General features: G+C 34.5%; 2 protein-coding genes across 2 annotated transcripts; one reads left to right on the top strand and one right to left on the bottom strand.

Moving 5' to 3' along the window:
- Positions 1–11,044: 11,044 nt before the first annotated feature.
- LOC132278551 (AP-4 complex subunit mu) lies at positions 11,045–21,236 on the bottom strand. The gene is made up of 13 exons (XM_059780364.1): positions 21,095–21,236; positions 19,475–19,569; positions 18,851–19,054; positions 18,219–18,335; positions 17,976–18,104; positions 14,669–14,795; positions 14,070–14,173; positions 13,859–13,963; positions 13,369–13,463; positions 12,639–12,726; positions 12,418–12,478; positions 12,209–12,282; positions 11,045–11,357 (listed from the first exon to the last, which is right to left on the bottom strand). The coding sequence occupies exons 1-13, from the start codon at positions 21,150–21,152 to the stop codon at positions 11,259–11,261; spliced, it is 1,356 nt and encodes a 451-aa protein (XP_059636347.1). The 5' UTR covers positions 21,153–21,236; the 3' UTR covers positions 11,045–11,258.
- Positions 21,237–24,697: 3,461 nt separating this feature from the next.
- LOC132277673 (uncharacterized) lies at positions 24,698–25,861 on the top strand. The gene is made up of 2 exons (XM_059779515.1): positions 24,698–24,884; positions 25,005–25,861. Exons 1-2 carry the CDS (start codon positions 24,698–24,700, stop codon positions 25,859–25,861), a joined length of 1,044 nt encoding a protein of 347 aa, XP_059635498.1.
- Positions 25,862–26,942: the final 1,081 nt, after the last annotated feature.

Raw genomic sequence — 26,942 nt, 5'->3', positions numbered from 1 at the left:
AACTCCCATCTTCTTCCTTCCATGGTTGGGAGAGTATTCATTGTGGAGTATTTAATGAGTAAGAATATGGGTATAGATTAAGAATATGGGTATAAGTTCCCCTTCGCTCCCATTTAGGATTTATTATACTTAATTTTATTGTGTATTAAATAATGAATAATGTTTAGCTATTTACAGGTAAATAGTTTCACTTTACTCATTTTTTGTGTGCTCTAATAATAATTTACCACATCAATTTTAATAATAAAATAACTCACATCCTTTTATATTTTCCCGGATCAATCATTGAATAAAAGTGGATTATTTTTTTTTATTAAAGTTGATGTGGTAAATTATTATTGAAACACACAAAGAGTGAGTAGAGTGAAATTACTCACCAGTGAGTAGTTAAGTATTATCTTTAAATAATTTAGTTAATTATCTCTTAGTCCCTTCTATCATGTACTCCATTTGTTCTAAAAAAAATGTCTCTTTTGAAGAATATTTTATGAGTCACTATTTTCCAAAAGAAACATTTATTTTGGGACAAAGAAAGTATATAACAAAACGACCGTAAAGAATGACCAACATTGATGTGGCAAATTTTTAGCTTTATATGATAAATATGCCTTTTAAATTAGAGAAATTATTAGCAGGTCTAGGGACCACCATCTCATATGGTCCCGAGCATTGTTTTGTTTGTTTGTGTGTAAATTTCATAGGAGAATAGGTCTGTGTGTTATGGGGGCTGAACTGGGTGAGGGTGGAGGGGGGCGCACAGTGTTGCCGAGGCCATTGCACTTAAGATTCAACAAGTGGTCGTTGACGACCTGACGAATCACGAAGTTGTCGTCAGTGGCGAAGACGAAAGTCGTCACTAGGAGGAGAGAGAAAACGAAGAGGATGGAGAAGAGGAGACCGAAACAGTGTTGGGTCGAGGTCTGGAAGAAACGGTAGGTTAGTTTCTAGAGGGGGAAGCTGTTGCGCTCAAGCCGGGATGGACTCTTAATTCACACCAGCAACAAAAAGTGCTCCAACGGCTACGATGGTTTGAATTTGCACGCACAGAATGAGTCAAAAAATGAGATGCAATCGTCAACGAAGGGGTTGGCATCGGGAATGTGAATTGAGAGTAGGACTGCAACTCGAGCGGGCCCAGCCCGAGCCGAGCTGCCCAAGCCCAGCCCATACATAGTTTGTCCAGCTCGAGCCCACACTAAGTCCACCTTAGAAGAATTTGTGTATGAAAAATAAATCAATCTATGCTGCACCTATGACTTGAACATGAAACCTTAAACATAAATCCCAAACTCATTACTAACTTGGCTACTACACTCTTGTAACTTAAGCATAGTTATAAATATATATAATATTTTCGGACTCGAGTTGGGCTTCGGGCTTCATCCACATCAACCCAAACCCAAATCGAATTGAATTCGAGTTCAAAATATATAGCCTAGGCCCAAATCGAAATTAGAAAATATTGTCCAAGCCCACAAAATTTCGGGTTAGACTCGAGTTATTTCGGGTTGGGCCCACCTGAGTTGCAGCCCTAATTGAGAGTTTGTCGGAGAATCCATGGCCCTATAATCAATCTTGCAAAGGGCGAAGCGTGATTTAGCGATGTGTACAGTAGTGACTTGTAATTTTTAGTCAATGCTGACTTGTAATTTTATTAATGTAGTTTTCTATAATTGGCCAGGATCATATATGAGGTGGTGGTTTTGGGACTGCCTAATCATTTCTCCTTTAAATTGTTGGTGAAATCACTTTTGTCCACTTGTTATACAAAGAGATAAGCATACCCCTAACTAAAGAAAATTAAATTGATGAAAAATATCATGAGTTGGGGGGTATAATTGTCTTTTTGCACAATAAGCGTTGGAAAAAAGTGTTTTACAACAATTTGAAATGAATATTTGACACGTGAAGTTAAAAAAAATTGTCACACCAACGTTAACCTTCTCTAATAAAACTACCAGCAGGGGTTGGTTTGTTATACATATTAGGGGTGGGCAAATAATTCGTGAATCCGATCCAGTCCGGTCTGATCCGTGCAGATCGAATCAGATTGTTACACTCACAAATTGATGGCGGATTCAAAAAAATTGAATCCGTAACTCACGGATTGGATCACGGATTGGGCTGTTAAAAATCCAATCCGATCTGTGAGTTCGATCCAATCCGTGAAATTTATATATATTTTCAAATAATATATTAGTTAATGATAGTTTAATGGATTTTAAGAATGTATTAGTCAATAATTATTTAAATATATGAATTAATATAAATAAATTAAAATTTTATCTATTGGGCTATGGTTAAAAAACACATAAATAATAAATAATAAATAATATTAACTATAAAAAATAAAAAATAATATTAATGGATAATTTAGATAAAATTCCATCCGCGAATTCACTCCGATCCGATACGATCCGTGGGATAAAGATCGGTGGCGGATTAAAATTTGCCTAATCCATTGGGAGCGAATCGCATTAAAATTAATGCCTAGTCCGATCCAATCCATAGCCACCCCTAATACATATGTAACTAGAACTGAAGTAAATGTAATTATATTTACTGAAAAAAAGTAATTGTAATTATTCAAAATACGGGGGAGGTAAATGTAATAAGTCCTACTAGAAAGAAGGTAAGTGAAATTTATCCTTTTTTTAAATAGTAATATTGGGACCTAGTGGCTTACCTAAATTATCCTCACTTAAAATGGAATTTATTTTATGCATAATTTTGTATAATAATGGTATAATGGACTGTATCTTTCTTTGATTGTCCTATAAGTTTATTTATTTAAGTTCTTCTTTTACTTATATTTCTTACAAAATTTATTTGATACAAATTTACTTATAATACCTATTTAATAAAAATGATGACAATTTAGATAAATTATAATATTTAATTTCTTATAACTTTCATGCTATCATTGCTATCCAAACCATCAATTTGTACTTTTCCACAACTTTGTCAACAACAAAAAAACTCATGTTAATCAAATAAAAGAAATGATTTTTCTTTCGTTTACTTCATTTTCTTTGACTTTAAATTTTTCACTATTAATTTGTATTTTATCAAGCAACCCTAAAAATTGAATAATCGGCTCATTGACTCGTCTCAACTAAATGTTATTGAATATTTTCAAACTCCACTTTAAACATTTATTTACACTCTCCTTTTATTTCTTTCATTTAAAAATAAAATAAAAAACACACACACACACATTAAAAAAAAATTAAATAAATAAATAAAAAATTACTTTATAAACCTTATCACACTTACCTTATACTTAAGCTCAACTTTATCATTCCATTATTAAAATATATAAATATAAATAAATAAATAAATAAATATATATATATATATATATATATATATATATATTAAGGGAAACCGTAAAAAATGGTATGAATATCACTGCAAGCATAAGAGAAAAAGTTTTTTAGAATTTTTTTTTTTTTTTTTTTTTTGGTTTCCTTAGTTGGTACTCACACATGCCTTCATGGAGGCTCGAATCTCTGACCTTCCTTTAGAAAGTAGGAGTCTGATACTACTAGGGCACTTGCGTATTGATTTTAATAAAAAAAATACTATGAATATCACCTGCATGCATAAGAGAATTTTTTTTTTTTTTTTTTTTTTTTTTTTCTTAATTGGTACTCACACACAGGCTCGAACCCCTACTTCTCTTTAAAAAGTAGGGGTCTGGTACCGCTAAGCACTTGCCTGTTGATTTTAGAAAAAAAAAATTAAAAGGTTAGAACCCAAAATTGTGATTGCGAAACAATCTGAAATATTTTTAATCAAAATTTAAGGTATTTTTCATGTTCTTTGCATTAGGTATAAATAGAATAAGAAACGGGATCATTAAGAAACCTAAAAAGCTCAAGGAAACTAATTCCTAAATAAAACTAAAAATACAAAGAAACAAAACAAAAAATAACCAAAATTACATAGAAATTAAATTTTCTCAAAAAAAAAAAAAAAAAAAAGAAACAAATAAGAAATCTAATTACTAAATACTAGTAGTAAAAATTATTGAATATAAAATTTGAGATCAATCTGACTCTAGGCCTCAAATAAAAATTCTAAAATAATGAACAAATCTCATTTTAGAAAAGAAACGCAATTTCGGAGTCCTAAACAAGGTTTTCAGCCGAAACACGACATGGCTTACAAGCTAAAGGTAGTGAGTTTTTCTCAATTGGTCGTTTTTACCCCCAAAAAAATTCCTTTCCGGTTAAAAGCGGAGTTGTCGAACTGTTCAAAATTATGTCATGCATCAAGGTCGATCTGTATGATTCTGTTTTCTAATTTTTAGTAAATATTTTATTTGAAAATAATAAAAAAAAATTATATAAAAATTTGCTTGGTTGACAATTTTTAAAAGTCATTCATTTAAAAACTCAATTTTAAAAAATAGATTTTTAGATAAATGTCTTTCATAATTTTAAAAACAGTTATAATTTTCTTTTTTCAATTTCTTAATGACTGTTTTTAGAAACTAAATCAAACCAAAAGACTGATTTTTGAATAATTTGCTCATTATTTTATTGACAAAAAAGATAAATTATTAATCAAATCACACAACTACAATCTAAAAGAACCTCCAAACAACATCAGAACAAGTTTCACAATATCTTCATTGAGAAAACTAAGAATTATGAGCAAACATATTAATTGTTTAATTTGGCATCTTAATTTCCTGAAAAAAAATCCAAACAAATATCACAAGCGAAGTCCAACACAACACGTAATTTCAAAACAACGAAGTCACTTTGTCATATGAGACTCACATGCAAGCCATATGGAACCACCATGTCCAGTTATCTTAAAGCAGTTATATTAACCACATGGCACTCTCTCTCTCTCTCTCTCTCTATATATATATATATATACACACACATTTAAAAAAAATAAAGAATGGGTGGGTTAGATTTTACAAGGTGTTATAGTCAATTGATTGCTGTTCCTATATCTCTAAACCAAGAATATAGGTCGGTTAGATTTACCAACAAGGTAGTTTGACTAGCAAGCTAAAGCCAATATCTAATTAAAACATCTTTATTTGGTGTGTGTTATAAAGCGCAACCAGACAAACACAGTGAACTTTACAAATAAAGCCTTAATTTTGGATAATTTAATTTATTATTAACACTTGGCTTTCTCTGTTTTTTTTCTTCTTTTTTTCCCTCTCTGTCGTCCTTTTCATGTTCTCTCTCTCTCTCTCTCTCTCTCTCTCTCACACACACACACACGCAGTGCAAATTATGTTAATTTTCTCTCTCAACTTTTCTGTATCGAAGGAATGTTTTTTTTTTATGGTAATTAATTTCTACCAATACTTTTATTAGCAATTGTACTTTTACAGGTTTCAAATGTTGCATGAGATGGAATAAACATGCACGCGAAGTTTGTAATCAGAAGATTACAAACTAATGTACATGAAAAATGAAAAAGTAACTAATATTAATTATGATATGTATCTCGCGGACTTGAACTTAACGCGAGTTAAGATAACACCTTGATATGAAGTGGACTGAACGCCTTAATTCCACTATTACATGTCTAGATGCATGTATCAATATAAGATGGAAAAGATATTGCTTTAATTTTTATCATGAATGTGTGAAATGTCAATATCATATATATATATTATCAAAAAAACCTTTTGTTTGACAGTATAATTTCCATAATTTCCATGTTTTCAAGGAAGAGAGAAAAAGAGAAAAACTTAATTGAGCTGGTCATATAAGTGACGTGATATCATCAACTAATTAAATACTTGCACACAGTAATAGGACCTAGTAAAATAAAACACATGATATATTTGGTTGATTACATAGTATTAAAGGTGCATGAAAGTCTGTCTTTTTCGAAGGGAAGGGGTTTGAGGGCATAGGCAAAAGCAGGGTCTATATACACGTTATTTCTTTCTTCAAAAAAAAAAAAAAAAGTCTGATTTTTCATATATATATATATATATATATATATATATATATTTGGCTAAATATTGAATGACAAGATTTGCTTACAAATGTGAGTTTCCCTGCATGGTAATACTTAACGTGAAAGCATAATATAAATGAAGTACCATCAGTACCAAGAAAAACAGTTGGAAACTTGGAATTGATAAAGTAGAAACTGACTTTAGAGGGGTGGAAGCCGAAAGTGAAAGCCCAAAATCGAAATGGGGATTTTGGTTTTTGATAAAGAAGGTTTGCAAACAATTGACATACTGAAATTCAAACAATTTCTCAAGAATAAGTCAAAAAGTTAGGTTTTAGAGAGTACATGGCGGAATAAATCACGCAAGACACAATCTCGAGAACAGGGAAAGAAAAGAAAGGAAGAGAAAGGAAAAATTAGCGTTGCTTGCCTCTAAATTATTCTTCCAACATTTTCGTTATTCGTAAAACCAAAATCATCCTTCAACGCCGGCTAAGGCCAAGGCACACAACTGGATCCCACATACCTCTGTTTTCTCCAACCCTAGCCAGCATTGATGTGAAAAGTTTTGGCTTTTTAAGTTAAAACAATGTCACATTATTATGATGCATAGGTTGTTTGTTGGGTAATCAATCATTAGCATTTCTTATAGATGAAAGCATTTTTTTTTTTTTTTTTTTTCTTTTTCCAAGAAAAAGAATGTGATTTTCCTTATAAGGTAACTTTTCCTCCACTTCTTGTGTAATCAAAGGATGAAATTCTTTGAACTTTCTTTTCCCATTGTTTACTGTCCCCTCCCTTCTCTCAATTCAATTAACAAACCCAATAAATATGCTCGAAAAGGTGGATAATGCAAAAAATGAAATCAAGAGTTCGAGTTCTGTTAGAGAATATTATAAAGAAGTTTGCAATGCGATTAACAATTGAAATTCAAAAAATTCTTAAGAATAAGTCAAAAAGTTTGATTTTAGAGAGTCTGGTGAAATAAATCACGCATTTCTCTATTCTAAAGAACAAAGGAAGAAAAGAAAGGAAAATTAGCGTAGCTTGCATCGAAATTATTCTCGTCTCTAGTAATCTTATTCATAAAGCCAAAATGATCCTTTAATTTTGAAACTCGTAATGTTATTCAAACGAACCAACATCCGTTATGGCCAAAATACACAACTGGCCTCTCCACATATTCTCTAGTGCGTTGGCTACGGGTCAATACACACAATTGGATCCCACATACGATCATACCTTAGTGTACTCGGTGTGTATCCGCCCTACCCCGACATCGGTGTGAGAAGCTTTTTCTTTTTAAAATTAAAACAAGGTTACATTAGTAAGGTCCTAATACTATTATCATGAAGATACCTTATGTTTACTGTCGCCCCTCTTCTCTCCTTAATTCAATTAACAAACCGAATAAATATGCTAGAAAAATGCTGGAGATGGTTTATTATGCACCAAATCCATGTACCTTCACACCTTTTTTTTTTTCCTCTCCCTCTCTCTTAGAAACTTTTAATTTGGCAAATAATGCAAAAGGGCCGAATTCGAGTTTCACTTAAGACAATATATTTGTGTGTATGCTTTTGCTTGAACTTTAACGCAATATGAACATTGTCATTTGGGATGTACAGAGCTATTATTGCCTAGGTCTCATAATCTCAACCCTATACGTTTGCACTCATTACAAATATTCGTACGAGAAAGAATAACGAGTTAAACAAGTTAAAATGTCAAAAAGTAAGTTTTCGCGAGATAATTTTAGTGAATGACATTGTTATTCCCCTAAAATAGTTAAAACTTGAGAGCCTTTACTCAAAGCATCACATACAAAAATTAGTATTCTAATTTCAGTACCAAGCACAGATTAACTTACTATTATGGATCCAATGACGCCTGATCAAAAATTTATTCCCATTTAATAGAAGCCTAAAATCATTGAGTGCCTTTATTGTTGATAAATTTGGCACAAGACTGATTCCAAACTTTCATGCATATATATATATATATAGGCGCAAAAAAAAAAAATCATCAACTCATAGAAGTAACTAAAGTGAAAAGGGATAGAGTAAAATAGAGAAATTATTACAAGGTGTGAAACTAATATGATCTCGGCTAATCACATACAGCCAAATATGCAATCGTGTCAATTTTTTCTTTACGTGACCTGATCATGTGACTCATCGGGACCAAGTAGTCCCGGATCATATAAGATTGGAAAGTGAGAATGGAAGGTATCTACTGTTCTCTATAAGCATTTTTCTTTTCTTTTTCCTAAAGAAAGTTACAAACATTACTCCAAATTTACTTCAACATGAGGAGGAATCATATGGTGTAGTCATGTCAGAGTATCAAGGGGTTACTTTGATCATTTCAGTGAAAAGCAAAAGTAAAAAAGTAAATGCAAGTGTGATGAAGTGAAGGTGAGGGATGATTGGTTACAGTTAAAATTACTCCAATGGTTTCTTTTGACAAGCTTCAAGTTGAATCCTTGAACCATAGAGCCACCTTACCAAAGTTTAAAAGGCCAAAGGAGTGAACCAGTACCTCTCGTAAATTCCACATCAACTTGCATATCAAAAGCAACTTGAATAACCCATCACATCACCACCATGAGATATATAACTTCAGTGTTATTAAAGAGACTTTTAACTATTTATTTTTAATTTTGGCACAAAAGGAAATACTAACCTCTATAGTAAGTATGTAAGGTTTTCAAGATGAGTAATGATAGGTAGTCTCAAAGTCTGATAAATACGATTAATTTTATTTGAGTAGATACTGACGTGAACGTCATCATAACATTCTCTTCACTCACATAAATCAATCGGAGTTATCCCACTTTCGGACTCCAAATCATTATCTTTTTAAGATATGTTTTATCAACCAATTTATAAATTCAAATTAGACGTTACACGGTGACCTAGTTGGTAGAGCACACACTCCCCCAGGTCTGGCAGTGTTCGAGTTCCCCCCTCCTCCTTTGCGAAGGGAAAAAAAAAAAAAAAAAAATCAAATTAAATACTTCAATAAATTTAAGATTTTATTTCTTTATTATTATTATTATTTCTCCCAAAGCCACAAGTTTTTTTTTTTTCATTGGCAAGAAACTCACACACCTCTTTACGAAATATTCGAACCCTCACTGTTCACTTTGAGAAGTACCATTGTTCACAAGGTTTTAACTTAATAATACTCCTCGTGTTTCAAAATCATCCAGACAAGTCTATGTGACAAAGTAAATAATAATAATAAAAATAAATAAATAAATAAATAAATATTCTTTTGCCAAACGCAAGTCAGCTTTACCCTTACTGAGCTGAAGAATATATATGTGTGTGTGTGTGTGTGAAACGTTGAAAACTTTTACTAGTCCGAATTTTTGCCATTCGAATAGGGAAAATCCATTGGGATCCAACATTTGTATACCCACTATTGATATTTGATGAGTCACACCTTTTCTTTTCTTTTCTTTTCTTTTTTTTTTTTTTTTTTTAGTAGTTCAATTTCACCTTCAATTCGCAATGTTAAATTGAAATGGACTGAGAATGAACATCATCCAAATGGACATATTGAAGATTTCATATGTAAGGTTGTACCAAAAGGTCCAAAACCAAAAGGGCACATTCTGAGTTCACTTGCATGATTTATGTCATGTCAAATGGACATACTGAATATTTCACACGTTTAGTGGCCTCCAATTTCATTCAACACTAAGCCAAATTCTCTACCAAATTCTTTGAACAAAATAATATTTCTAAGGTATGACTAGACTCTTCACCAAATAACCCCCAAACCATAAAAGTATTTCCCCAAGTCAAAATGACACATTATGCATTGATGAAATTTTGTCAATAATAATTCCATCCACCTGGTCTAATTATGCTCTCGACACTTGGAATTTTGTTCCAATATTTCAAAAAGAGTCAGGCATGTCATGCAGAGAAAATTTTGCCCGTAATAATTCCATCTGCTCAAAATCAAATATTGCCCTTGAACCTTTCAAAGCACAAAAGGAAAGATCTATTTCGAAAAGACACCAAGATTGGACCTGCAAAGTGGATACCAAGCAGGTTCTTGTTTGGTACCAGTCCTATAAATAATGTTGTATGCAAAATGAGTCGTTCTGCATTAGGGTTGAATTCACCCACCTCTCTTATAGGATAATTCATCATTTTTCATCGGTGAAGTGTTTTAAAGGTTCTTTTCACACAACCCTACAGCAGGCAACCAAGTTTGAGGATTTTTTGCGGTAATTTGAACACGGGGGTTTTTGGCGTACTAGGATCAGGGGAAGCAAGGAGTGTGGTTGTGTAAATGTCGTTCAGAATAACTGAGATGGTAGGCATTGTTGTGGGGTTGGGCAATTCGGGCAGTGTGGGCACCACTAGCTCTGGCAAAGTCAGCAGTTCAGGTTTAAGCACAAGGAGGCACAGGCGGCAACCAGTTTTTGGAATGCCCGGAACCTTTGGAAGGCTTAGGCAACACTGGTAGCCCCAGCTTTGGCAAGGTCAGGGTGGGAAGCAATGGTGAAGTTCAACCTTGGGAAGAGGGGGCAATTCCAGATTAAGAAGTTCAGGAGCTTTATGGAAACATCTATGACTGTGTTTGGTGGCATAGAATTGGAGCCTTGGAGCTGGAATTGAAATTGGTGAAATTGAAGAAAATTTTGATTCAATTTTCTGAGTTGCTTTTCAACGATTCCGATTCCGATTCCGATTCCAATTCCAAAACGCCAATTCCATGCCTGCCAAACATTATGCAAGAGTATTTCATTACCACCCATTGAAATGATGAGCGGTATGAATCAGAATAGAAGCAATTCTTTGTAGAAAGGACATGTATGATATGTAGCGGAATAAAATCAAGGTCACTTCGATGGGCTTGGCATTATATACAACAAAATTATACCCATGTAGACAATTACTCAATAAGCACACAACAATGAACTTCTTCTCATCAGCAAGTTCAAACCTTACGAAGTAATCAAATGTGAAAATTTATAGGTCCATTATTCTTCTATATATGTTTCATTTGTTACTTGGATAAAAAAATAATAATAATAACAAATGAACCCGCTACCCAAATTCACAAGACGCAGTGAAAGTTCATTCCACAAAAGATTGTCAACTTTATTTTTTTATTTTTTTTGAGAGGAAAAGAAAAATGTGGAGAAGATGCAATCAGTTTCTATAGGATACAATTTTTTTTAATATAATTATTGAGCAAAATAAAATCTAGTTAAAAAAAACACATCATTGTGCCCAAAAAAAAAAAAAAAAAAATGGGAAACGGGAACAAGGAGAAGGGGCTTCCCTCCATCATATACGAGCAACATAAGAATTGGCTTGAGTAACGTATCTCACCCACCTATATGGATTGTAGGTTTTAGATTTCTTTGCTATCTGCAAGTATTTCACCTGCATCAAGAATCATTTAGAGAACTGAGCAACTAAAGCAACAATCCAGCAAGAGCTTAATATTGAGATAAACTGCCTACTGAAAGTACATAATTGCAAGAACATAAAACCTATAAATAAGCGCCTGAAAGCATAGTTAATGACCACAACACCTACGAGGGATGGCAGCTCTTGCCTCACCAGCCCTGGCCCATCCAATCCTCTTTTCTCAATTTTCACATGTAAAATTTACCAGTGCGTTATTTTTCCCTTTTTCTCTTTTTTTTTTTTTTTTCTTTTTTTTTTTCCACAGGGTGATGTAAGGGAGTATAAATCTTACCCACCCCGCCCTAATTAGTAGCCGCTCCCATTTCTTATAGTGTTTAATTTTTGTATCATAAAGAAGGTACCAACAGCTTATTTTGGTTCAGATGGAAGAGACACTTCTGATATTTTCCCTCACTATTGGAACTCAAATGGTTTGGACATGCAAAGAAAACGATTGAGTGAGTCCACACTCCACATTGAGGGCAATGCTAGGGGAAGGGAAAGACCAGCATTAACATGGGAGCATTAATATGGGAAGAGTTAGTCAGGAAGGATATGATAATATGCGTGATTCAACTGAGGCTATGACGCAGATATAGCAGAATGGAAAATTAAGAATCATGTAGCCAACCCCAAGTAGTTGGAAGAAAAAAAAAGCTTTGTTGTCGTTGCTGTTGTATTTGAACTAAAAAGGGTTGAATAGTTTAGATAAAGATAAGCCAAAAATATTGTTGTACCAGGACCAAAAGGACCCAAATCTTAAGATCGTTTGTCACTGATGAGAAAGAAAACCAACCACCAGCAAACTTGGAGACATTTCTTACCTGAAGCCTTGAAGCATTATACATTGGTATTGTAAAAGTCATGCTGACAGGTCCTGCTTCCTTTGTAATATTTCCTATATTAAGCAATAAGGTGCAACAAAATGGAGTTAAATTTTGCTGACAACAATAAATAGTTGTCCTGCTCAATGCAAAAAAATTGGCTGAAATATATAGGCTAGGCCCTCTGTACAGTATAGGCAATATGATACCGTGTGATTCATGTGAAAATGTCAGTTTTGCACGTAGAGTATGCTCAGACCCACCAACAATCTGTCAAGGATTGCAACAATCAGTCAAACTTTTTTCTAAACAAAATATAAGACACATGGAACTTCCCTCAAAGGAGAAAATTTTCTACAAACTGAAGTCATAATTTCATAGTGAATTATTCAACAGTGAAACATGTGAGAGAATAAACAAGAAACATTACCTTCTTCAGACTCCATTCAAGCTTCTTGTTTGACTCCTTAAAATCAGTTATTTGTCCAACTGCCCCAGGTTCCAACTCAAAATTAACTCTGCAAAATTGTTAGTTGGAGACGAAATCAGTGATCTGCAAAACCAGTATGGCCTTCCTCCATTGATCTGTTAACTCTCATCATATATGTATAATTTTATTGAACCTTTCCAAATATTAACCACCGGCATATATGCTCTGATAAAATCTAAAGAGCTCCCACCAAAGACTACTGGGAAGTTATTCTAACGACCATCTAGAAATTCAGAAATTTTTGTTTAGATAATGAATCATACAAACAAGCTTGCTTCCCCTTCTAGATTGACGCATTTGTGTCCCTTCACTCCCTTTACTTTATTCACATGGCTGGACAAGGTTGTCTGGTCTGTAAGAATAATGATTTAATATTAAAGAAGATGCCAAGGATATTTTCTAGAGTGACCTATGTTTTCTATGCATGCATACATTTTAGTACCAGGTGTACTAAATTAGTTCCAAACAGGCATGAATTTGCCATCTTTGATTACTAAAAACCATGGTTTATATGCTTTCTTTGTGAGATGGCATCTCTTCCTCTAAAATAATCAAAACTACATCAAATATTTTTCTGAAAATTAATACTTAGTTACAAGATTCCGAGACAACAAGATAAAACTATTGTCTATCTACCATGACAAACAGAAATTAACTGTATTGAAAATACCTGGTGGTATATGTTGGCAGTGGCATCTGTACTACAATTGTATTTGCAGTAATACTTGAGGGGAACTCAGCACGTATCTTAAGAATCACTTCAGCCTAAACAACAAGAACAGAGTTAGCAGCATAATTTTGACAATGGGGATTATTAATGGCAATTATCACGAAAACTGTCATAATCCCATCATTTATTGTGCAGTTAGCTACTATAAAATCATTATAGTATACATTTAAAAGAAGTATAAAGCATTAAGTTTGAAGAAAAAAGCCAAATAAGTTATTTTATTATAAGTAAAGAAAAAAACCAACTAGGAAAAAAAAAAAAAGTAAAGAAAAAATCCAAATAAGTATACACACTCTAATGGCCATTCTATAGATTACATCACTTATAGTGGCCAAGGGACCCACTCTCATACCAGAAACATAGTTATTTTAACACTTTGTTTTTTGTTAATGATCTAAATTTTTTAATATAGAGGAAAGATGATTTCTACCTTAAGTCGTCCAGCTTCTTCAATCAAAGTGTTAATTCGAAAAGGAGGCTTGAATTCCTGGGTCATACGGTAATTCATGACAGGAAATTCACCATCTGGCGGAACCTGACAAACATTTGCAAGATGAAGCATCCAAATTAACAGGGAAAAAAATTAAACTAAACAGGTGTGTTCAGTAAAACACAATAGATACATTGTCTTATATCACTACCAGAGTCAGAGTTCTGTCAACTTCAAAACTATCAAGATGTACAGATTCATGGAAATTACAATCATCTAGCACCACTGCTCCTGACCCAGAAGAACCACCATAATCTGTTGCAGAAAGCAGAATTCTATGAGGTGGCGAAAGGCATATCTGAGAGATTGGCAGAGGCTTGAAAGAATAAAAGAAGCATATAGCTTTTCTTTGGACAAACTAAGAATACACAATTTCATTAAGAACAAAAAGGCAAATTCAAGACAAACAGCATAAGACCTAACCAGAACTATTTGATCAACATAAATCAATACATGTGACTATGCCTTTCAAGACTGCAAACTTGCATTTGGTCCACCCGTGTGATAATGTTTTGAAAGCATCACAAGTATGGCTAGTCAAATTTCAATACATGATATAAAACCTAAGAAAATTACTTGATCGATAAAAGCTATAAAATGTAAATCTAAATATGGCTTCCAAGACTGCAAATTTTTATTTGGTCCACCCATGGAATAATGGTTTGAAAGCATCACAAGTATAGATTGTCTAATGTATAAGAGAAGTAGAGATAATTTGATGGTGAATTAGCAAGTAAACCCTGAGAATACCATAGAGTGACCTCCCGCCTCGTCCAATGCTCAACTCCTCATTAAGAGCTAATCGGATTTCTGGGTTGCCAGTAAGATAACTCTTCATTTGAATAGTGCCATCAATCTCAGAGGTCAGTATATATCCCTGTTTAACCAACAGTTATATTGATTAGCAATGCCTTGAATAAGGAAAAAAAAAAGAGGCAATGGAAAAGATAGGAAAACTGCATAAATATAAATGGAAACCAATCTAGGAAAAACTCACGATTGAAATGCATAAACTATGATCATACACTAAAAATAAAAATTGAAGAGACACCAAGTTTAGCATGAGAGTAAAAGTTATATAATACTCTGTTTCTAATAGCTCCAAAACATTTTTTTTTCTTTCCTGAATATAGCTCCAAAACATTTAAACATAAAATAATATATTCGTTCATTGTATTCCAAGGATATATCCTTGTTGCTGCTTTATTATTTGCCAACATAAATGGATATTTTAATTCTCTAAAACAAAATCAAAAAGTCCTAGTAAGTCTGGCTATTTACTTAAAGCATCCCACATATTTCCTTTGGACTCGAACTGCCTTGAGACTGTCTGTATGAAAAATAAGATAGACACACAGATGGTATTTATAAGAGCATAAAAAGGCATGTTTGCATGCCAGGTTTAAGCTGCAGGTTTCTACTTTGCTGGGACAAAAACTTTGTCGTCTTGAGTACCTTTTCGCATATAACAGATGCACCAAGGCACAAAACATTTAAGGAGTTGGAAGGTAAGGCAAAAAGAATAAGAGAGAGCTTATCACATGTTCAGCTTCTAAGGAGAGAAAGGAAAGGAATAGGAGGGAGGGTGGTTTGTTAAGCCCTCAAATAGTAATATTACCATCTTTATAAAAGTGGGAGTATCTGGGAGGAAAGGATCAGGAAATTAGTGGTCACCTGTTTTGCTCCTATTTGTTAAACCAAGTGAATTTCTGATTTCCTCCTCTCCGTTCACATAATAACACTTCCTTCCTTCTATTCTCTCCCCCGTCTTTCTCAAACACAATGAAGGGACTATCACCATCATTTCCTTTATTTCAGCTCCTTAGTTATCCAAACAAGCTGGAGGTTAAAACTATCATCTACTTCCCATTATTTCCTCTACTAATTAATGCTATCATTTCCTTACCCATGTACTTATCCAAACACACTGTTATATATTAACCCATAATTTGGATAACAGTGGAACAGCTTGTAGATACATGATTCCCCATGTTATACGTGGCACATGGACAGCATACACTTGGTATCAATATAGGCTCCACGTGGCATCGAAATCTTTACTCCTCAACTCATTTTTATGCCACACCCAGATGGTCTATGTGAAGGCAACACGAAAAGGAAGCACATCGAAGTCATCTAGCTGCAAAATTCATCTTATCAATTCCATGTTAATTATTGCAAACTACTGATGCCGAGATTACTAACATTTTAATTGTTAGATCCAAAGCTTCTATGACATACCCCAGGTGAGAGAATTCAAGAGGGATGCTGCTCATCCCCCACATCCATCACATCTTGAGGAGTCTGATACCTACAGTTGAACTTGTGTCCTCCAATGCGTTTGCATAGCACACTTCTCTGACCATCCGATCCGTCTCATGCAACAAACAGTCCCTAATTTTTCTTTTCAACACAGGTTTGGCTGCACATAGACATCATTGTTTTCTCAATGTGCACACCATCTCCAACGTGACCACCAAGTACGCAATATCAAGGATTTCCTCTTTATGAATAAGCTTCACTGTTGACATCTACGATACAAGGACCTTCTATCCATGAATAGGTATTGTCATTTCTTTTAGACATCTTTATGGATCCCAAGACTAAAGATGTTATGATGTACTTCGTACACTGCTGGAGATGGGAGTAGGGCTCAAAGGGCGTCTATGCTCAACGCACAATTCTCTTTACATCCCACTTCGACAAATATGGATATAGCATGGCGTAACTTAAGGTATTTGGCTTAGTAGCTGAAGTTTAGGATTCAGCAAGGCAACCTCACTCAAGGTCTACTGCCTCAGCGTGACTTGAAAAGAGAGACATCACTTGACTCCCAAATGGGACATGTCGTGATTATGTGACAAAACTATGACAAGCCACATCAACAACTACAAGGCAAAGCCACCACCTCAGAGACTGGCCCATTAATATTGGAACTGTGAAAACATCCCATTGCATTGCTCTGAAGATTACAAGGGAAGCTTGGTGCCTTGCCCACCTTCTATAACATAACCCCTAAAGTTGCAATCATACCCTACTTCCCCCAGTTGTACAGCCCTCGTTTAAGTGGAGGCATCTCAATGGCCCACAATAGAGGTGAGCAGAAAAGGCCATCGTGTCAGCGTGAATACCACTTTGTCCCTCCTCAACTAGTGGTACTTCCTCGCCTTTCAAAGTACAAGATCGAAGGTTCAAGTCCCCATAAGGGTAAAGTGGGTGTGCGAGTGTGTTTCTTGCCAAGGAAAAAAAAAAAAAAAAACTTCATTTTGCATTTAGGGAGAACACAAGCACTGTACTCAGACCTTAAGTTACCCATATCCCTTCAGTTAATCCACGAAGGTATTGCACCCTGTCCTTGCTTTAAGGATCCTACTCATTATCCAAACAAGGCCCAACCCGAGAATTCCTTAGTAACCTTGACTGCGGCACTATCTCTCTTTGGTAAGTAAAACCCAACTTCCACCCTAATAGAGCACACTTGAGGTCTTTCTTGGTTATGTGTAATACCTTCTCTTTCTTAACCATCTATTAAAACCCACATAATTGAACCCAATCTGTGCAATAAAATCCAAATTGTCGGACAAGGCCTGGAAGTGACGAAGACGCAAAGCCAAGGGAAAATGAATACCAAATAACAACATGACCCAATTTCAAACAAAGAGGGATATACAAGAACAAATTCAAAAATAATAGATAGGAAATGATACTGTAGATGGCCCATCATAGTTGCTTTCTAAGGCTGTTACACCATTTATAAATAAATAAAAAAAAGATTCAAAAACATTGAAAGGGGATACTACAAGCATAAAAGGAGTATATTCCAACATTTTAAATTAACTGTTCTAAATGCAAAGCATCTGTATCAGACACACATGAACATACTTAACTATGTTCTGTGCATGGTTTATATCTAATCCTATAATACTTAACACCAAAATAATTGCAAGTTTGCAACACTAAAGTAAAAATAATAATAATAATAATAATAATAATAATAATAATAACTACAACAAAAAAAATCACAAATTTTCACTAAATTAAAGGCATAAATACTCACACTTGAGCTGAATGTAATGCTAATTTTCTCAATAATATCCACAAAAATTTCCTCCCTCTTCCTACCCCCAGGTTCATTCGCTACAACAGATTTTGTGACAGCTGTCCCTGGCATTCTTTTTGATCCTTGCTGCGTTATTCAAGTTGCAGAAGTTGATCATAACATAATATGCAAGTCAAAAATCAAAATAAGATACCACCTAGTCTATTTAATACATTTGACTATACTCCAATAGCATATTACCATAAAAATGGAAGCAGGGCCAAGAGTTGGCAAACGTGCAGCATCAACCACAATTGGCTCATTAAATATATAGGACTTCAAGACTTCAGTGGATGTTGTTTGCACATAACCAAAATCCTGGCACAAAATGAAGAGTTATAGTCATGTTTACGCCCATTAGTTTCTCCAAAAAGAATGCTATCAATTAAAGAAAAAATGGTAAGCTTAGCAGGAATACTGCAAAAGAATTACAAGTTTATTGAGAAAACAGTAAGAAAACGAAATACAACATTGTTGGGACAGATATAGCTGCTGCACTTTAACCGATGGAAACTCCAAGGTTAGCCAACTACTCATATAGTCATTTCAGTAACAATGGCATAACATAAAATAAAATAAAGAAACCAGAGTCATAGAAAATTCCTTCAAATAGAATGAGTACTTTATAAGTGTTGATGAACACAGAAACTTGGGTCTAATTATCTTTAATAACAATGCAAGACAACCAACATAGTGAAGAAAAATCAGGTTTTTATTCCCTGTTATAGCAAATATAACTTATAAGAAAAAGCATCAGCAAACCTTCAAAAGCAACATGCTTAAAAACAGTAAACCAAGTACAACAAAGATACAAATCATGACAGGAAACTTACAACAACTTCGTCGAGCAACTCATACACAAGCACAAAATTTTTTCGGAATGAATCTTCATTGAGAACCCCAAGGTAGTCTTTGATTACACGTGCAATTCTTTGTAAAAGTTCCAAGACAAGAGAAGGTGACACATTGGTTCTTGTGGTTGCAACAAAGAGCAAGCCAACAACCTTCACGTGGAAGTAGTTCACGCCATCCACATTCTATTGATGAGAAATAAAAATATAGAACAATATCAGTATACTTGCATCAAATGACATGATGCAATTAAAATGCTTCACAGGCAATATAAGGAATAAATGCATATGATAGAACAGGAGCCCAACAAGTGATTTTGCGGTAGATTGTCATCCTCCCAATTATGCTGATATGGAGGTGAACTTAAAAGGTTCAATTTTGGAAAGAAAAAAAAAAAAAAAAAACAGACTAGGCAGCAGTCTAAAAGGAGATCAAAAGGCCACTTGCTTAAAAGTTACTAACAATTACTGCATATCAAAAGAGCCACAGAGACAAGGCAATAATTATGCAGGAGATATTCAGTAAGACTTTTTCAACAAGAAAATAATATTGTCTAACATCTTCAACTAAAAATAAATAAATAAAAATAAATAAAAAATACCTACAAAGACAGGGGGTGCCTCCTCTTCGCCATCCTCATTCCAAAACTTCACTTTACGGAAAAATATCTCTGCACTTCCTTTTTGTACATCACCACGATCTGCACATTATATAACCAAAACAAAAGTCACGTCTCGATAGTACACAAATAGGGGAGAAATGTTTTCTCATAACAGCCAAACCACTCCATGCTCAAACTTCAAAAGGTTCTACCTTTGGGAAAGTCAATATAATTTAGTGATGTTTACATAAAATTATCCTATAGACACCAACAGACCAGTGGCCTAGCCGTATCAGACTACTACTTCCCAAAGGGAAGTCGGGAGTTCAAACCTCGGTGAAGGCATGTGTGTGTGAGTACCACCAACTAAGAAAAATATTATCCTATAAACAGTTGGAAAGGACAGAAAGATGCAGATCTCAACTTGGAGAGTCAAAGTTGAGGAACATAAGAGACTCTGAAATTATTGTGAAAATGTGACTAGAACATTACATAATACTATAATAGTGAATTTTTATGATTAAAAATCCAGAATTTATCACCACATGTGTCAATATTCATTTTCTGCAATTCTAACAGGTACTGTTGATTGCAAAGTTATACACTCCAAGTTTCGTTAGGGTTCTTTTCTCTCCCTTTTTCACAACATTTCTTATTAGGTTCTCATCAGTGGTAGATTCCATAAAAAAATCGTGCACTAGAACATCAAGGTTTGTTCATTGACACATCCATAAATAAAACAAAAGATCGTTCATTAACTCTCAGCAAGATCAGACCCAGTATCTCCAACTTCATTTTTTTTTTAAGGTAAATACTAACAAACAAACACACACACATAAATGCTCACTATGGGACTCAAATCCCTCACCTCCCCTCAAAGGAACAAACACACACACATAATTGGGCTAATGGCCCAATAGTCAATATCTCCAACTATTATTTTGATAAGTTTTACCGAAAAGAGACACATTAGCAAGTCAACAAATACTTAAAGCAGCATCATGAAGATGACTCTTTAACAGATATTTGAGCAGTCCCGGGGTATCCAAATTGATGATTGGAGAAGGGAAAACTTAGTCTAAACAATATATTTAGTTTTCACCCACTAATATTGACAACTAGCAGCCAAACCCTAATCTTGGCCCAGCCAACCTGGTTGCTGACACTCAATTATAGCTAGGACATGTTGGGCATTCCATGATTAACTTGCGTGATAAAAAGAACCTTCAAACACAAAAATGTATTGATGGGTTTAGACTTTAGATAGCTAGGTAATATGTGCCTTCTTACAAGCTTGTAATATAGTCTTGTCATCGGTTATTACAGTTCTCAGATATCAATTTACAAGAAAATTTCTATGTAGTTTCGTGAGAAATGCTTGGATCGACTGTGAGATAATTCAGATCGGTTAGCTCGAACGTACAATCATAATCCGATTCTAAGTAAGAGAACAATTATAGATCTTCCCAGTCGCAAAAAATGATAAATTTACTAAAATATATTTGAAAGTTGAAGAGATCAAGAGGAATTCACAGCAGACGTTTATTTCATTATAGTGTGCATATGCATATCTATATACATATACATATATATATTCACATATGTAGAGAGAGAAAAGACTCACAATCGCGGAAGACGATGTTGTCGCCTCTTTGCGACAGCACAAAGAACTGCGAGATCATGATCACTTCGCTCCCTGAGTCTTTTGTGCGCAAAGCTAAACACTGATTCGATTTGGTCGATCGATAACTTCATTGCATATATAAAGTACCCTTTGTAAGAAAATAGCTAGTACACATATTCTTGTTTTAAAATTTACGTAGAGACCCAATATGTTGTATTTTTTGACACTGATGCCCCCATCACTGAGCCCTTTTTCTTCCTTCCTCAAACTTCTTCATGTTATGTACATATGTTGGGGTACCAATATGTGTCGATGAGTCATAATCGTGTCATTTCGGTCCTAGGATATTTTACTAAATATATTAATTTGAACTCATTTAATAAACACGTTAAAAATCTTTAACACTAACTCGACTTGTATATTAAATAGGTTACATGACCTATTTATTAAAACAAAATATTATATTATTTAAATTATTTATAATTTCAATATAAAAATATAATTTTCATTCCAACCAAATTACTAAAGCCCTATTTGTTATCTGTTTTACTTTGGTGTTTTTGTTGCAAGGCTTCATTTTAGGCTCAAAAACATGTTTGGTAGCTATTGTTTTGTTTTAAACAATACTGAAACATTGTTTTAGACAATACTAAATTTGGGCCCAAAAGTGAAACACCAAAATGATGTTTTTTGTTGTTTCAATACTGTAGCCCAATAAAAAGCATTGTAGCGAATGAAGTGAGTTGGGTTTAACACTATAGCGGAATAAGTAACTTTAAAACGCATTTGCAACATTCGGCCCGATATTTTATCTCTCCTCTGAAACCCTAGACTCTGGTGATTTGGGAGGCGACGAAAAGGAATCGTGACTGTGAGTACTCTCTTTTCTATTTCTCTCCTGTTTAGAGACCTTTCCTTTGTTGTTTCCTTTGATGTTGCTTTACTTTTAATACTTCCAAATCTGCGACTTCTACTGAGAGGGAAAGCGCGAAATAGATGAAAGTATATAGAGACAGAGACAGAGAAATAAGGGTTAAGCACGAAGTCGTTAAAAAGCGATGCTTTTCTGGATTTATTTGTATTCTTGAGGGTTTTTAAAAACCGAATAGTTTCTAGTTCTTTTAAATCCAAAATATCTAGTTTAATATCTACCAGCTCTGTATTCGTCTTCCTTTTTTGTGGGTTTCTCTGATTGTGTGCAAACATCTTCTCCAAGAACTTCTATTGAACCATTATTTGCTATTATTTTTGGAAGGAAAAAAAGATATTTCACTCTCATAATTGTTTTGCAACTGTAAGGTTTGACGTCTGGGCAGGTTTCTTGCATTTTCCCTCTGTTTGGTTGATGAAAAAGCAGAGGAAACTGTAAGTTCCTTATTGTGTTTATGTGGATTTGGTGTTCTTAAGAAATCTTTGTTTGCATTTGTTTAGCTTGTCATGAAATTTGACATGGGTTTCTTGCATTTTTCACTGTTTGGTTGCTTAGTAAACAGAAGAGAAAGGAAGGAGCATAAAATGTTAGTTTTTACTGTTTGTGATATAAAATTAGGGGGTTTCTTGCATTTTCTACTATTTGGTTGCTTAGAAAACAGAGGAGAATGGAAGGAACATAAAATTTTATAGTTTTATATTTCTGAGATATAAAATTAGGGGGTCTCTGGCATTTTCCACTGTTTGGTTGCTTAGAAAACAGATGAGAAAGGAACATAGAATTTTATAGTTTTTGTCATTCTGTGATATAAAATTAGGGTTTGTTAAAGGGGAGGTTCTTGTTGGCTAGTGTTCCAATAAATGAGAAAACCTAAGATAAGAAGTTCAACGTTCTTAAAATTAGGGTTTATTTGGTTGTTGTCTTATTTTATTGTTCCTGTTTATGTGACATGTACACATGAAACCATTTCTTGTTATAAGTTTACCCAGATTAGTTTTTCTTTAATCAAATTTCTTTGTATTTGTATTAATATTTGTGGATTAAACTTCAGTTTTGATCTATTAAATTAATTGCTCTTGTGATTATTGAGAAGCTTGTGGTTTAATTTTATTTCTAATTTGTTTTGGTAAAAATTGATGGAAGAAATTGCACAGTTTTGGTAATGTGTTGATTAGAACATCCAGAACAATTTATGATGAATGATTTCGGTTAGTTGCTGCATTGTTATTTTGTGGATTTGTGGTTTCAAACTTATTTTTCATTGGTTACTAGGAAAAACTGAGGAAAATTTATTTGATTGTGTTAGTTGTGTGCTTTAATTGATATTAACTGTTATGGATTTTGTTTCTAAAAAATTTACCTTTTAAATGTTTTTTGGTTTATTTCTCCTGCTTCTTTTAATTGAATCCTATTGTTGAAATTTGTAAACAATGAAGTGAATTGTGTTTGAACTTTGAATTATATCTCCTGTTTAATTTAATCTACCGTTTAATTTGTTCTCAATTTCTTTGTCATTTTTCCTAATACAGAAGAATGAGTATGATTTGAGAAGCTTCCTTGCAAGCCTCCATTCTAGCAGGGTGCTTTTTTTTTTTTCTTTTTTTTTTATGTTATAACTCATTGATAGATGTTTTGTGAAGTTTGACTCCAAATAGATGGATTATAAATGAAAAAGGTGATCTTAATATCTAGATCATAAGAACACAGTAAAAAAATGGAACTCTACATGTCATCAAGACTCAAGTTTATGCCAAAACATTGGTCTCGCTGAAATAGTTGTTTCTGTAATTACACTTTGGTTATATATATATATATATATATATATATATATATATATATATATATATATGTTTGTGTGTTCAAATTTTAATATATTTATTAAAAATATATAGACTATTTATATAGAAATAAATTTATAAATATATTTAAAATTTATATAAAAAAATTAAAAATAATGATAACCAAACATGTTTTTTGTTTATGTTTTTTTCTTTATTATTATTATTATTATTTTTATTACAACAGTTGGAGTTACTAGACATGTTTTGTTTTCAAAATTCTTGAAACACATGGCTTACCAAACATATTTTTTCATGTTTCCGTTTCTGACATTTCCACAACAAAACATCGTTCCCAAACGTATTTTCGATTTTTGCCAAAACACTCTAATAGTAAAAACACTGTTTCTGTTTTAGCCAAAAACAAAACGCCTAAAGCAAAACATATGTCAAACGGGCCCTAAATAGTCTTTACTCTATATGACAGTTGATAAGGAGTCTTTATCCAGGAAGTTTGACCGTCGCATAAGTTTACAAATTAGGATAAACTCCAATATTTCGAATAAAGATAAGAATAAGTTCCCTTTCCGTGTTGGAGAAGTAAGAGGTATAACATTCCTCTTTTATTGCAACTTAATACCCTTATAATGAGGGCGCTTGGGTCAACAGAAAAGATACGACACAAATCCCTAAGAAAATCCTTTAAACTTCTTTCTACCCTCCTAATCTAGCACTGACTTGATCGTCGGAGGTTCTTAGGCCGGTACCACACTGATACCCCCGATCACTTTTCTCTTTCTTTTTCACGTACGACATCGCTTCGAGTCGTCGCGGAATCCTACATCATCAGTTGGCGTCGTCTGTGGGAAACAATACTAGTTTCCTATAATAACAATGATGTTACGATTCGGAGTCCATCTTAGAGAAGGAAGTCATCACCCCTCGTGTCTTGATGGAAGAGGCCACCAAGACCAATCACATGATGATAGCAGCCACCATCAACTTGATGGAAAAAATCAGTCGCATGGTAATGACAGCAACCATCATGAGCGTGATGGTGGGAACCAGTCACGTCATGACAGTAATCATCAATTACACCATGGCGACAACTAACCCCGTCTCGAGGATAACCGGCCTCGTCTGAGGAAAGAACAGTCTGAGCACGTATCCCATCATGAGAGTGTGTCAAGGCGTGTTCCAGAAGAAGGGGAGCGTGTCGCGGCGTTGGAACAACATGTTCAGAACCTTTGTCAAGGTATGAACCAGTTGGTCCAGCAAAATGCGGCAATCATGCGACATTTAGTTATCCCTGCAACACCTGTCGTGAAAGGTAACGATGATAATGACAGAGTAGGGCACAACCAAGCGGGAGGTCGACGAAGAAACTTACGTGCTTCTATGCCTTGTTATCCACGAAGGGATATATCCGGTGCACGAACGCCTCGTCCTTGGCAACGGGATGTATCTGATGCCATGCCTCATCGGCGATGGGATGTGTCTGATGCCGGAGAACGTATCGAAGCCACCCACATTGATCAGCAGATCCAGGATCTTAAATTGAAAGTAGAAGCGATGGCCCAAGCCTTGAAAGGAAAAGGTCCTGCCACAGTTGATGACTTTGTTCAAAAGATAGATCTACCTTTTAATCCTCGAGTGATGGCTCTTCCATTGCCAAGAAAGTTCAAGATGCCCCATCTTGAGAGTTTCGACAGAACCCATGACCCCCTCGACCACTTAGAAACTTTCAATTCACTGATAAACATGCAAGTTGTCCCAAATGAGATCATATGCAGGATGTTCCCTACCACCCTCAAAAGATCAGCCCGTGTCTGGTTTAATAAATTGAAGCTAAGATCTATTAGCAATTTTGATGAACTCAGTAAGCAGTTCATAGGGCATTTTATTGCAAAGAGACGACACCGAAAATTGACTACCTATTTGTTGAATGTTAGGCAAAACAAAGGGGAGACGTTGAGTGATTATATTGGCCGGTTTAATACGGAGATGTTGCAAGTCGATGAGGTGGATGATAAGGTTACTTTTACAGCCTTCATATGAGGATTATAATCCTCCAGATTCCTTTTCTCTTTATCAAACGACCTACCAAGCAGTATAACAGAATTATTTATTAAGGCCCAAAAACATATGAATGCTGAAGATACTATGAATTCCAGGAAAGGTAAGGGAGTCGACGACAAAAAAAAAGGAGACAAGAAGAGGTACAATACCCCCACTGGCTGTCAAATGTGGTCCTGGTCAATAAAGCAAATGGCAAATTGAGGCTTCATGTTGATTTCACAGATCTAAATAAAGCCTGCCCAAAGGATAGTTATCCTTTGTCGAGAATTGACATGTTGGTTGAAGGTACAGCAGGACATGAGTTGCTAAGTTTCATGGATGTTTACTCTGGATACAACCAGATTCCCATGTATGCTCTTGACAGTGAAAAAACTTTTTTTTATCACTAATAGAGGTCTGTATTGCTACAAGGTGATGCCGTTCGGGTTGAAGAATGCTAACGCCACCTATCAGAGACTGGTTAACATAATGTTCAAGCAATAGATAGGGAGAAACATGGAAGTGTATGTGAATGACATGTTGGTAAAGAGCCTCAAGGCTAAGGACCATTTAGTTGATTTATAGGAGTCTTTTGATGTGCTTAGGGCACATAAGATGTGGTTGAATCCAAGCAAATGCGCCTTTGGGGTATCATCGGGAAAATTTATGGGGTATATGGTAAGTCAAAGAAGAATCAAAGCAAACCTTGAGAAGATTCGAGCAATACTGTAACGACCCGGTCATTTACCTCCCTTTCCTTTTTCCTGAAATTTTACGAATGAATTTTTTTCGTTTAATTTTCCTTTCCGAACTCTGTTTCTTGTCACTTAGTGTCGTCTCGAGTGCTTAGAAATGATTTATGAGACTCTTTTCCGTGGATTGACAACTTCCTTTGAGAACCGAGTCATTTATGTATTTTCACTTTTCGGACGCTATACGCTATTTCGTCATTTTCCCTATTCTGTCTTATCTCCGTTTGCCAGTTTTTGGCACAACCTCACTTTTCGTGCTCGGAGTTGGTTTTTGACTTCACGTGTCTTCATCTTCAGTGGTTTCCTCGAAATACGTATCTTTACTTTTG

The sequence above is a fragment of the Cornus florida genome, unplaced genomic scaffold (assembly GCF_030987335.1).
Source record: "Cornus florida cultivar Cherokee Brave unplaced genomic scaffold, ASM3098733v1 CherokeeBrave_3.0.0_Hap2_Chr10, whole genome shotgun sequence".
Taxonomy (NCBI): Eukaryota; Viridiplantae; Streptophyta; class Magnoliopsida; order Cornales; family Cornaceae; genus Cornus; species Cornus florida.
This window is presented reverse-complemented; position numbering and strand designations above follow the sequence as displayed.

Excerpts from the sequence above, each read along its gene's own strand:
- LOC132278551 (XM_059780364.1), bottom strand. The coding sequence starts at position 21,152 with ATGATCTCGCAGTTCTTTGTGCTGTCGCAAAGAGGCGACAACATCGTC. Across the intron at positions 19,055-19,474 it reads AGGAGGCACCCCCTGTCTTT|AATGTGGATGGCGTGAACTA; the intron begins GTAGGTATTTTT and ends TCTCATCAATAG. Across the intron at positions 12,727-13,368 it reads CTGCCAACATATACCACCAG|AGTTAATTTTGAGTTGGAAC; the intron begins GTATTTTCAATA and ends ACAATTTTGCAG.
- LOC132277673 (XM_059779515.1), top strand. The coding sequence starts at position 24,698 with ATGATGTTACGATTCGGAGTCCATCTTAGAGAAGGAAGTCATCACCCC. Across the intron at positions 24,885-25,004 it reads GAACCAGTCACGTCATGACA|AAGAAGGGGAGCGTGTCGCG; the intron begins GTAATCATCAAT and ends GGCGTGTTCCAG.